Source organism: Notolabrus celidotus, chromosome 16, assembly GCF_009762535.1.
Source record: "Notolabrus celidotus isolate fNotCel1 chromosome 16, fNotCel1.pri, whole genome shotgun sequence".
Classification (NCBI taxonomy): domain Eukaryota; kingdom Metazoa; phylum Chordata; class Actinopteri; order Labriformes; family Labridae; genus Notolabrus; species Notolabrus celidotus.
In genome coordinates this window covers 8,860,905-8,874,300 of record NC_048287.1, presented here as the reverse complement: position 1 = coordinate 8,874,300, position 13,396 = coordinate 8,860,905, and the positions used below count along the sequence as shown (strand labels likewise).

Sequence of the window (13,396 nt, the reverse complement as noted above, 5' to 3'; positions counted from 1 at the left end):
TTCTGACGGTGATGTCCTGCACAGTTGTCACTGCAGCTACTGTTCTGCAGTTTTTGGTGTTTGGAACGTTGGCTATTATCCTCCTGTTTGGTGAAATAATTTAATTGATCCTGTGACTGATGTTCTTTATGTTCTCTGTACAGATGTTTACAGCTTTGAATACTCAGGTGTTACGGTAACTGTTAATCCCTCCTCTGTGAACTGATGCTGTGACCCTGCAGACTGTCTCTCCGTCTCTCTGTGTTTCGGTGAGCGGGGCGTTTGATTTGGAATATTTTCACCTCAGAGCATGCAGGCATGGCTCTGGTTTCTCCGGCTACACCCACCGAGCTGCTATTTAAGCCCTTCTCTCCTCCCAGGCTTCATCAGTCTGCAGCTGCAGGGAGAATAACACACAGAGACCAGGACTACAGGACTCACAGATAAAGTGGTACTACAAAGAGGACTGCAGCCTGCACACAAACATGTCTGTGGAAACTTCATTCTCTCTTCTGCTGCTCCTCATCTCACTGGTGAGTTGGCTTTAAACAAAAGTAAAAAACTTTTTATTATCTTACATTTTAAGTTTGTGGCATCATGCTGCATGGAAACGTGTGTGAGTCACATGTGAGTCATTGCATCAGTGTGTAGTCAGACTTTATGAAGAGCTGAAAGTCCTGAAGGTCAGGAGGGTTGCATCTGATTTCTGCTGGGCTCTGATTTTACCTCCAAAACATTTTTTTCTGCAACACCACCCTGTCCTCTGTTGTGAGTGCTCTCTCTCTCTCTCTCTCTCTCTCTCTCTCTCTCTCTCTCTCTCTCTCTCTCTCTCTCTCTCTCTCTCTCTCTCTCTCACTCTCTCTGATGCTGCACTCTGGAAGGAAACAAAACATGGAAACTATTTGCTGGCTCTGTGATCACGAGGTGGTGTCGCCCTCTTCTGGCTTCAAACCAGACCAAAACAACTTCACCACAGATGACTGTATCATCCTATACATTTATAGGTGCCATCTGCAGATATTTTGCAATAGCAAAAAGTCCCTAAAGTTATCTTTCATATGCTTTAGGATTGAGCTCTGTACTCTGCCACATGTCCTCAGAGCTCAATGGAAAGAGGGATGTTGTTTGTTGGTTCAGCTAAAAGTTTGAGAGGACTTCATCTATGTAAGCAGATTCAGCAGACAGACAGGAATTTTGGTGTCTTATTTTGATTTGGATCCTTAGCATCTATACTTTCTGTAATCCAAGTTGAATTGAGTGAAAGCCTTTGGCTCTGGTTAAATGTACAAAAAAACAGAGAAGAAGAAGATGCTTTTTGTCAGTCTCTTTAAACAAATATGTTAATTGAAGTCAGGTCATACTCGTCCTCTTCCAGCTCCTTCTTTCTGTATCAGATTGCAGTCAGACTGCAAACATCAACCAGCCTAGGGAGGAGGTCTTAGCTCAGGTTTCCTTTTCCCAGTCCCAGCAACAGCAGGGGAACTAAATGTTGTCTGCTGCCCTCAGAAGCTCATTCAGCAGCAGGATGAAGCTGTTAGGTTCAGAGGTCATGGTATCAACATGACCACGTGGTGAGAATGATGCAGTAATCCCTTCTTATTCATGTGGACTTTGGTGGGCGTGTGTGTGTGTGTGGGTCCGTGCCTGATGAGTGTCTGTCCAATATTTGCTCTCTTTTAATGCTGTCTCTCTGGTGCTGCTAAACGCTCCTCTGTGCTCACCAGCTGCTCTCTAACTTTGTCTGATGCCTGTGAGTCAGTGTGCAGACAGTTTTTCTGGGATTGTTTTACTGGATGACGGTGAAGTTGTGGGATCTGAAACTGAAATTAATACCCTAAAAAAGGCCTAAGACTTGTTCAGATCTAAGAGGAGGAGCAGAGGAGCAGATAGTTCTCTGTGAGGTCATCACTGTAAGACACAGAACAGGTGATAGTTCAGAAACTGATCACATAACCTGGCATTAGATCAAGAGGAGCTGAAGACATGTTAGCATCAGCTGGGTTTCTTTTCATGACTCACAGGTATTTTAACAACACCTGGACTCCAGACTAAGATTGTGCGCACCACCTGAGTAAATATTTCTGTGGTTGTTCATGTGCCCAAAAGTTTCCAGGTTTTTCAGGTTTGCTTCCAGGTTTTATTTTCCACTGAGCATTTGCAGTTTGTCCTCTAGCTCATTGACCTTACAGACTGTAATCTATTTCTCTTGGCTTGAGGATGAAACCTCCATGGAGCAAAGCTGGATGAGAAAGGGAGTCAGAACTGAGGTTGTGTGCAGTAGAAGAGCTAACATATGCTTCTTTATAACAGGGGTCCTCTGGGTCCTCGCTCTGTTGTGATTGGTCACTGCAGAAAAGGTTGGGTCTAATTAATACACTCAGTTCAATTTATAGCTCATTTATTTAGTATTAGATGGCCTGAAACATCGAATTGTAAACTGACCCTGACAGCCATGGACACTGTTTGCTCATGGATCTGTGGTTTTGGCAATTTCAGAAGAATGCTGATTTTCTATTTTGATAGTAGATGAACATTTCTGCTGATACTTTTGGCTAATCAGGATCTTTGACGGGAGGAGACAATCTCACACCAATCTGTAGCCTGTGTTACCTCTCCTTTGTTTCTGGGCTGCTGAGGACAATCCTGTGAATTATAGCTGCACCATATGTCAACAAAAAATATAAAATGGTTGAAATAAATAGAGCAAGGCCTGCAAGATAATCCAGGAAGGCAACCCGAGCTGCACTGACTTCACACTTGACGTGTCATTCTCACAATCACCCGACAAATGGGCGGTCTGTTTAGGCCGACAGATCTCTGGTCTGTCTCTCTGCTCTGTCATCGCTCCTGCTGCCCTGCACCAGTACTGCCCACATACTTTCATCCCCATCACCTCCCAGCATCCACCTGCTGCAGGTATGAGATATAATCCCATCAGTTCTTAAATAAATCTGTGAGGACTGATGAGTTAGGAGCCTGGACAACAAACACTGCAGTTACACATTTCGAATCCTAAAAATCGTGAGGTGTCTGACTGAAACCTGCTGTTCCCCTCTTACCTGAGCAGTAACTCAGAGGTTACCTGTGGCTGACTGTTTCTCTGTCTCTGAGACATTCACTATGAACACCTTTGTGTCTCCTGCAACATCTTGCTCCATGTGATCTTAACTTGCCGTTTGTGTGTTTCCTGCAGACAGCGGCTCAGGACTGTTCTCAGCCCTGTTCCTGCCCCTCAGCCCCCCCTCCCTGCCCAGTTGGGACCAGCCTGGTGCTGGACGGCTGCGGCTGCTGCAAAGTGTGCGCCAGGCAGGTGGGGGAGCCATGCTCTCTGCTGGAGCCCTGTGACCACCACAAAGAGCTGTACTGTGACTACAGCCTGCTGAGCGACACCGAGACCGGAGTCTGCATGGGTAACACACTCACTTTATTAGACTCCATTCTGCACTGTTATAACATCTCTATTAGACTCCATACTGCACCATTATAACATCTCTATTAGACTCAATCCTGCACCATTATAACTTCTCTATTAGACATCTCTATTTATTCATTAGTTGTTATAGAGCATCAAAGCAGACCACACTTTTATCAGTGGGCAGAATTACCATCTAGTTCAGTTATTACAACAGAAACTGTCAATACTTAAACATGTACTAACTAATTTTATCTCTGACTCTAAATTTACATATTAATTATGTGTAATAATAATGTTTATTATTTTGTGTTTCTCCATATCGTAGCAGTTTCCATTTTAAAAATAAGTGACAGTGGTGTATTTGTGCTCTGACTGCAGCTCAGGAGGGTCAGACGTGTGACCTCGGGGGCGTGATTTACCGCAGTGGGGAGTCTTTCCAGCCCAGCTGTAAACACCACTGTGTGTGTATGAACGGAGAGATCGGCTGTGTTCCCATGTGCGCCAGTGACGTCCGACTTCCCACTCCTGACTGCCCGTACCCTCGACGCATCACCATCCCTGGGAAGTGCTGCGAGGAGTGGGTTTGTGAGGAGACCCCCCTGGACCAACACTATGAGTCTGTGATGGCTGGTCAGTGTCACCTGAGCTGAACTTCATGACTTCTCCTCTTTCATCAAGTGTAACCTCTTCCTTTCCTTCCCACTCTCTCAGGAGCGTCTCAGATTCACCCATTGCCCTCCTCAGACCCGACCTCGGGCCTCCTCAGACATGTGTCCCCACATGGACCGCCTGCAGAGAGCCCCAGAGATAACTGCATCGTTCAGACCACGAAGTGGAGTGAGTGCTCAGCCTCCTGCGGCATGGGGGTCTCCTCCCGCATCACCAACGACAACCAGCACTGCCAGCTGGAGAGACAGACCAGGATCTGCATCATCCGACCCTGCAACAGCCAGCAGGAGAGAGAGATCAAGGTAAGAGGGTTCACCTGTAGATGATGGGGGCAGAGAAAGATACTGCAGAACTAATTCATGATTTAGTATGTGCTCTAATTTCCTCAGGATTTAATTGGTAAAAGAAACTCTGGGTGAGGTGCACTATTTATCAAATGAAGCTAAGGTCGTATTCAGAATAGAGTTGACATAAGTGAAACTGAGACTAAATGTTGGTAGATAATAGAGAAATCCTGGTCCTGATTCTGGCTAACAGGTGGTAAAACTGGATACTGGTCAGCTTCAAGTAACTGGAGGCAGCAGGAGAGTTTATCCAGACACAGCAAGCAATGTGGGTCAAACACCCACCCTTACTTTTAGTCCGAAAAATGCTTTGAAGGTCTTTCTGGCTTCATTTGAGTTTGGTTTGTGTGTGTTAAATAACTGGAAATGTAAGAATTTAGGAACAGCTTGATCAAATTAACAACATTTATCCCTCCTGTTATGTTTGTTTCTTAGGGACAGCAATAATGTTTGTGGGTCAACTTGACACCGGGCATGTTTAAATATCCAAAAGTGTCAGAACTCAAAAAAATCCCAATAAACATTTTTTCATTATTAACTCCATTACTAACCATTTAAATTAATATTTAGTGCAATGGTGTTCCTTAATCCTCACAGATCATGGTTCAATGAGGATAACTCAGTTTTTTATGAGAATTCATGTTAAAGCTTTTTTCAATGTACATTTGAAAGACCTAAATATAAATACAATAGTTTTACATGACATAGATTTTTGTTTATTTTATTTTGATTTAAAAGAAAAAAAAGTATGAAGTGATGTTAATAAACTAACAGGAGACACCTCTTCTGTCACATGCTGCGCAGATTTTGATGCTGTATTTAGCTGGTTTAGAAGGCATACTTTACCTAAAATGGAAGGAACCTCTGAATGCCTCCAGCCTTTCATCCACTGTGACATTAGGGCCTGGGTTCTAGAGTAGTGGAAGTTGTTCTACCCACTTGTCCCTCACTGTTCTAATGGCTGACAGCTTGTCTCTATTCGATCTCAGCTCCTGCAGTCAAATGCCGAAGCGTCCTTAGGCAAGACACTGAACCCCAAACTGCTCCCTCAGTTGTTCAGCGCTGCATGAATGTCTAGAATAAGATTAGCTAATACTGATGGTCCCTTACTATAGCAGCCTCTACCATCATTGGGTGAGCGTGTAATGTAAAAGAGCTTTGAGTGGTCAGAAGACTGGAAAAGAGATATATAAGAACAAGTCCATTTACCATTTACTATTTATCATGACCTGCTCAAAAGCTGACTTGATGTCTGTTACACGAGTCACTGCTATCCTAGTGGCTCTGTCTTTATAATGTTTTCTATAGTCAGTTTTGCCTGACGTATATTTGGGATGAAGATCGCTATATTTCCCCATTTTTGATGTGAATGTCTGCTTGGAGGAATATGAATATCTGTTTCTTCATTTGGTTCATAATAAGAATCATCTGACTCAGAATTGACCACAAGATGGTCTTTATCTTCAGACACACCCTCCTCTCTTTCACTGTCATGATCAAAGAGTGCCAGGGTTATCACCTGTTTACTTCTGCTGCTCATTTTGTAAAGCTTTGACAGAGAGTGTATCATGTGTAGATGCAGAGTATAATGTGGGTATGACTCCTTTGCAGAGAATCTGCATATGTTTTTCCCCTGCTGTAGTAATGGGAAGTTCGGCTCTTTTCAGAGGGCCGGCTCTTTTGTCACGGCTCCCGAAGATGAGCCGGCTCTTCTGGCTCCGCAAGGGCTCTTAAGTTAGGATCTTTTGAAGCTGTATATTTTACCTTAACTTTGCAAAAAACTAATGGTTTGTGTGTTGAAAACTCTTTTATGTACAGTGTTTTTATGAGAAGCCTTATACTTGCCCAATTTTGTGCATTTATTCTGTTACAAAACCATTCTTACTTTTGTTTAGTATTTTTTATTGTACAAATTAACCAGAACCAAACTCAAGCAAACAGAACCAGAACCAAGTCAAGCAAACAGAACCAGAACCATATTCAAGCAAACAGAACCAGAACCAAACTCAAGCAAACAGAACCAGAACCATATTCAAGCAAACAGAACCAGAACCAAACTCAAGCAAACAGCGAATCCTTTCAGATTACATTAATTGACTCTGTGACGATGCTGATGTTTCATTCATTCATTAATTTGCTGATTATCATCTCTGTCCCACAGAGGGGGAGGAAGTGTGTCCGGACACCGAAGGCCCAGCGGTTTATGCGCTTTGAGCTGTCCGGCTGCTCCAGTGTCAGGCTTTACCGACCAAAGTTCTGCGGCGTCTGCACTGACAACCGCTGCTGCACGCCCCATCGCACCGTCACAGCACACGTGGAGTTCCAGTGTCCAGAGGGAGACGTCTTCATCAAGAAGATGATGTTCATCAAGACCTGCTCCTGTCACCATGACTGTCCACAAGACAACGACATCTTCCTGGCGTCCAACACCCGGAGGATGATCGGAGACTACGATAATGACATGTGATGATGCACACATTCACAAACTGAACAGATTGCACTTAAACTCTTCATACAGTTACAGGCTTTACGTAACCATCTCAGCCTTAATGGGTCAGTAATTTATTACGCCTTCACAATGAGACAACGCTCTCTTGACTGAGTTTGGTTTGTTCAGAGGATGTTGAAAAGACGATCACTTGTAAAGCCACAGTTGACTGAGGTCTGTCTGCAAATCATCAGCTGAAGTGGACTCACCTGAAAGAGAGACTTAAAAAAGATCGGACATTACACATTTAGTCCGATCCACAGAACCAGAATATAGAACACAGTATGTTGGCAGCTGTCCACATCCTCTGCTCACAGCTTACTCAGCAACATTTACTGATGAAGGAGAGCGACAATATATACTTTTTATTTGATGTAATAATGTAGCTTCAGCTTTCACTCCTATTGGTCTGCCTGTATGGATTCATGTATAGTTTGGTGGACAACCACACTGACGAAGAAATGTAAGGATGCATATCAGATTTTATTTTTCTAAAAAGATTTAAAAACATCCTGGAGCACTCTGCGGTCCAGAGTTTGACGTTAATCTGTCAGTATCAAAGAAAAGCCGCAGAAAGAACTCGGTTATTTTGAACGCACACATCAGTTCTCACCGATCAAAGAATATAGTCTGGTAGAAAGTTGACAAGGCCGGAGTTTCAGGTACACAAATATTTATACGATCAATGAAAGAGAAGAGTAAATCATTTTGATTTAATCTGTCATCGTGAACAGAGGAAATGCTTTAAAAGCCTCCTGTTTTAGGTTTGACGTTTTGTAATCGACAAATGACAGGGGTGAACAAATTTGGACCTTTACAGTAAAGAAATTATGCTACGTTTTTGTAGAAATGATGGACTTTAGACATCTTTAGACATTTACATTATTGTCCAATATATTACTGTCTTTAAAAATTAAAAGAAAGACCTAATTAGCACTGCTGGGATGGTCAATATCAAGATACTTTGAGTGTGACACACATATATTGTGGTTTAAAACAAAGTGGCTGCAAGAGCATCACAGCACAGAAGCCTGAAGCATTGACACGAGGAGAACCAGCTGAAGATTCAGACATGATAACAGAAATGACAGAAATGTGCTCCAAAAAAAAGGGACTGTAACAAGCCAAAACAATGCATCAACAGGCAATGCTGCAAGTATTCAAAAGTGTGGTTCAGCAGAACATTATATTTGACCTCTTGGCCACAACCCCACCAGTCTTCACAGATTTATCTGACATGCAGACATTTGAGGAGTGATGAGATAACATTACGAACCCCCTGTAGTCAGAGCCTGCAGTTGGATGTTGGGAGGTGATGGGACTGAAAGTATGAGTGCAGTGTGGGTGCAGGGCAGCAGGGGTGATGACAGAGCAGAGAGAGGGACCGGAGATCTGTCAGATTAAATAGACCAGCAGATGAAGAGGATACATTTGTCAGGTGAGTGTGAGAATGATGCAGCTGTGATATCAGAACAGCTCGCTTCATTATCAAAGCAAAGTCAAAGTCGTGGACCGTGTCTCCTCCACGGGCCATTTAGGAGCCCGGCGGTCCAAAGATCTCATGCTAGCTCAAGTTACCACCAACCCTGTTCTCTGTTAATATAACAAAGTCATGTTTTTGTACTGTAGGGAGTGAGACCGTGTCCTTCGATAAAACTCTTCTCTCACAGCACCTTTTGTTGTGTGGACTCGTCTGCTTCAGTCTCTCCGTCCATAATAAAACTGTTCCACTGAGCGCCCATGGCATGGAGCACTTCTGTATTTTGCAGCCTTGTTCTGTTGCACATGTTTTTGACTCTTTTTGCAGCACATTGTTTCACTTGCAGCACGTTTGACCATCTGCCATCAGTAAAAGGAGAACAAAATAACAGAACTCCAGAGTCTGTTAAAATTCTAGTCTGTTTTAATGTTTTGGATTCAACCTTTTTTATGAGGTGAAGATAATGTCATTGCTTGTTGAATTTTATGTAGCTACCCATAACTTCGAGAAAGTTAATGTCACCACGTATAGAAGACAAAGTAAAGTGAAATCTCTTCTTGAATGTTAAAAAGGGGAAAACATTCTGAAACCAAAGACGTTAAATTGAAACTTTTCCCCTTTAGTTTTGACTTTCTCAAAGAGGAAACAAGACAAACATGCTCAGAGTTCATTTGAGTTTGACTTTTATGTCAGTCTTTTATAGACATGACTGCTGTTCAGTCTGTTTCAGTGTGTTTCATCATTTAAAGACTCCTAGATTAGTTTGACAGATTGGTCTTTAGATCAGTGCAGAAAAGAGAAATCCTGAAGCATGGCAGAGGAAGAGCTGTCACTGTTTTCTTTACTTTCTATTTAAAAAGCCCTTTGGTTGATGTAGCTCCTGTAAATACTGTAAGACTGTGTACAGTTTTGTACTATAATTTATCTAACACAGTGTTGTACTTCTCTGACTCTATAATACTGTTTTCACTGTATCCACCTGACTGAGACACATCCTCTGTTGCACTTTTCCCTCCCGTAAATAAAGTTTATTTTTATAAAAAGCCTGAGTGTGTGTTGTTCCTGCAGCTGGAAATAGAAAGCTGAAAGTGGACGGGCTGTCAGTGAGCACGCTCTAAAAACAGCAGCTCTGAGTTCACCATCAAGCAGCACAGCAGTACAGCTCGAGTGTTATGTAAGAGTGTGTGTGAGCTGCAGGCGGTGAAACAGAAACCATCAGGCTGCAGACACACACACACACACACACACACACACACACACACACACACACACACACACACATGAGGAGGAGGAGGAGAGGAAGCTCAGTCTGCATGGAGGGATTAATTTTTCTGATTTCTTCTCAGTTGCAGAAAACAAAGGAAGAAAGACGGACGGATTAAAACTCATTCCATTAATTGGATTCTTTGTAAATGTTTGTTCTGGGGTACGATACCCACTAACACTGCACTGTTACATAATCCAGACTCCAAAATGGAGTTTCATTGTCCTAATTCTTCCTTTAAACTCTTCTCACATGGATGAAGCATGCTCTGAGAGTAATTATGCAAAGTTTGAGCCAATTTGAATGAATTTCTTGTTACAGAGGCGAAAGTGACACTGTAGCGCAGTAGTTTGAACATTACTCTCCACTGCAGTGAGGCAGATTTTTTATCACACATCCTCCAGCCGGAGAATTAAAGGAACAGGAACAGAGCTTTTAGTGAGGACTGTTTGTACTCAGTGTAAAAGTAGTCAGGTATTTAAAGAGGAGAAAGATGTTCATTAGAAATAATGAGATAATCTGACGAACGGTTCAAGCAGTCCAAAATCCTCTGAAAACCTAAAAACACACTCGGTGAAACTTAAGAATAGAGTCAACATTACAGACTGTCAGTGTGTGTAGAGATCACATCATACAGGGAAGGTATAGCAATACCCTTATTTTTAAGAAGCCTACAGAATATACCAACCATTGAATGGAAGAGACCAGTTTGGAGAAGAAGCCTTTATGCATCGCAGCAGATGTGCATTAAAAGCACTAGAGGCAAGTGGAGAGCAACATGGAGAAAATCCTTTTACTTTAAAGGAAACTTGCATGATAAGACATGCTGGGTTTATTTGATTATCAATATGATTTATATGTATGTCCAACAAAAAAAAATTAAGAAGACTGACAATAAATCAATCTTAGATCGCCATTGTTATTTACATCAAAGTGCACTCAGGGTTGTAACATCCTCTTTGCTTGTAATTCTTGATCCTTTTGGCTTTTCTTAACATGAGATCAACACCATGTCTGTCCAATCTGAACCTGAGCTCAGTTAGCAAAGAGGACACCACAGAAGACAATGCACACAATGTAGAAGAAAGTGAGGACCATCGGGGTGATGAAGAGGAAAGAGTGGGGCACAGTGGAAGGTGTCTTTGTGTTAAAGTTGATAAATACTAGAAGAGCCAGAATGCCATATTTACTAGAAAGGCCTTAACACGACATAATCTTTGAAAATCAGCTGACAGACAAGTCACAAAACATCATGTGACTCTTCTGAGGAAGACTGCAGGAAGTTTGCAGTCGAACCATGTCAAACTAAAAGAAAGAACACTGGTTTGGTTTCAAAACTGTTCCATTACTCGTCCTCTTTCTCGTAGGTCCATCTCGCAGCCCCTGCATCATCACCCTTTTTTACTCCTCACCATTTTGATTGTTTACGCTCGTAACTTTTGCTCATACAGAGTGTTCTGTGCTCTCGTTGGTCAGTATCACGTGGAAGACAGAAAGAAAAATCAAACATGTGAGCTGTTCCCAGACGTGGCCTCGATCGTCGTTCACTATGACTCCATGGGATGAAATGAAGGATTTTCAGAGCTCACAGGTCCGGACACCCAAGATAAGGCTATGATCATGCTCCAAACATGCAGACTAACCTTGGTGTAAGACTAATGAGAGGATGAAGATGATGAAGCTGTATAGACTGGGTGGTGATGTGAAGGTGAAGGGTTACATGTCACAAATGCATGAATGAACTGGAGGAGAAAGCAGTATTTTGAAAAAGACAGCACCCATATGATTGGCTAACAATGAGGGTGTGTTGCAGTGCTGTTGGATATATGTGAACACATGATGAGAACAGCTGATGGCCACAGGAGATATGAGTGAGACTGTTTTTTGACATGTGCAATGAAGTAACCAGACGTTTTCTTCTCTGACTAAATGAACGGTGCAGCTGTGTCACGTTCAGACTGTACAGCAGGGATGGTGTGTGTGTGTGTGTGTGTGTGTGTGTTGTTCTGCTGCAGTTCTGCTGCCCTCAGCTGCACTATTATGTTCAAACAGGCAGGCAGCCACACCATCTACAGAATATATCTGTGTGTGTGTGTGTGTGTGTGTGGCACTCAGCTGCAGCTCTAATGTGTGTGTCCAGCCATAACTTACACCAGATGGTCCCTTGTATTTCACCATTAGAGTGTGTATCATACAGATGGCGTTACAGTGATAGTGTGGAGGTGTGTACAGTAATTAGGTCACGTGATTTACTTAAACTGTAAACAATATAAACATAATGCAGTCACATGTTGGAGGAGGAGCAGGAGAACACAAACACACACACATCTCCTGCCGAGAAAATTCAAGCAATCAAATAACGATTCAAATATCCACAGAGCAAATGAGGACACGAGATTTTCACATCTTTTAATTATTAAACTTATGATAATTTAATTTGACTGTGTTTATGGATCAGTCATTTCCTGCTGAGCTCTCAAACGCAGCAGAAGAGTGAGGTGCTATCATTATTATTTTCTGTGTGCTCTCTCTCTTCCTGCCTCACACCCACACTCCTCTGAGTTGTGGCACTGTGTTCTGCCTGTACAGCGGACTGAGTGTCGTCTTTATACAAAATATTAGCCTATTATTATTCCTGTATTTTGGGCACAGCCTCCTTGTTCCCGCTCTGACTGAGACTGAGGCAGCCTGACGCAGCAGTGAGCCCGGGGCGGACACTCCCCCGCGGCTCCGCTGCGCTGCGTGTCGGTGTGCGGAGCTGCAGCCGGTGATGCTGCTGTGAGATCAGCTGCAGACGGATGGAAGAAACCGAACATCTGCCAGCGGAGACCGGGAGCTCTCAGGTGTTGTACCGTGCTGCTCTTTCTTCTTCTTCTGCTGTAAATATGTGTCTGCTGCAGGAGTTTAAAGGCAGACAGTCTGTTTGATGAAGTGTTACCAGGGAGGCAGGAGGAATGTTCCAGAGCTTTTCTGTACTGTTAAATGTATTTGGCCTGGTTTAGGTCCCTGTCAGTGGGTCTCCGCTCTCTGGCAGACGCAGTACAGTAAAAGCAAACTCATGCAGTGATGCATATTTCATTAATCTGCTGCATGCTGCTGCTGAAACACTGAGCAGTTCTGCTTCTTTTTACAATGTAGCACACATTATTTAGACAAACTTACAGAGCTGCAGGTTGAGGGAATGCTTTGCCTCTTTTTAACCTCAGACTAGATTATAAAAGTGATATTATTGTAGAGGATGAGTGTGAGTGTGTGTGTAGCTGTGGGTGTATATGGAGCTGAACAGCAGGTGACAGACTCACAGCAGTGTTTGAGTGTTCCTGCAGCTCTGACAGAAGTCCCTCATCTCTCTGTGTGTCCATGTTCTCTCACACATCCCTGACAGTTCTCCCTGACAAATGTCTGCATAGAGGCAGAGCCAGGCTTCTGTTTGTGCTAACGTAAGCACTGCAGACCTCACAAGCTGAGTCCTGTGATTCAGGCAGAGTAGAAATATGAGTTATTGTTGCTGATGACGATCCAGACCAGAGACAGAAGTCGAGTAAATTCAGTCCTAAACACTTTTCAGTAATCTGGATTAACTGTGTCCCACTTTCTGCCTCTAACACTGTCCCTCCAAGAATTAAAGAGCAGACTGAGCCTCCTCCTCGAGCCTGAGGTAGAAGGGCCTTTCTCTGGTTACAGGCTGTGTTTTGTTTATTTATTAATTAATATACTGTGTAGTCAGAGAAATGTTTGCAGCATCTGAGCCCAAGAC

The 13,396-nt window shown here is 43.0% G+C and overlaps 1 protein-coding gene across 1 annotated transcript; it reads left to right on the top strand.

Moving 5' to 3' along the window:
- Positions 1–370: 370 nt before the first annotated feature.
- On the top strand, positions 371–9,412 carry ccn2b (cellular communication network factor 2b). Its single transcript, XM_034704216.1, has 5 exons — positions 371–512; positions 3,173–3,389; positions 3,773–4,024; positions 4,106–4,365; positions 6,569–9,412. Exons 1-5 carry the CDS (start codon positions 465–467, stop codon positions 6,872–6,874), a joined length of 1,083 nt encoding a protein of 360 aa, XP_034560107.1. The 5' UTR covers positions 371–464; the 3' UTR covers positions 6,875–9,412.
- Positions 9,413–13,396: the final 3,984 nt, after the last annotated feature.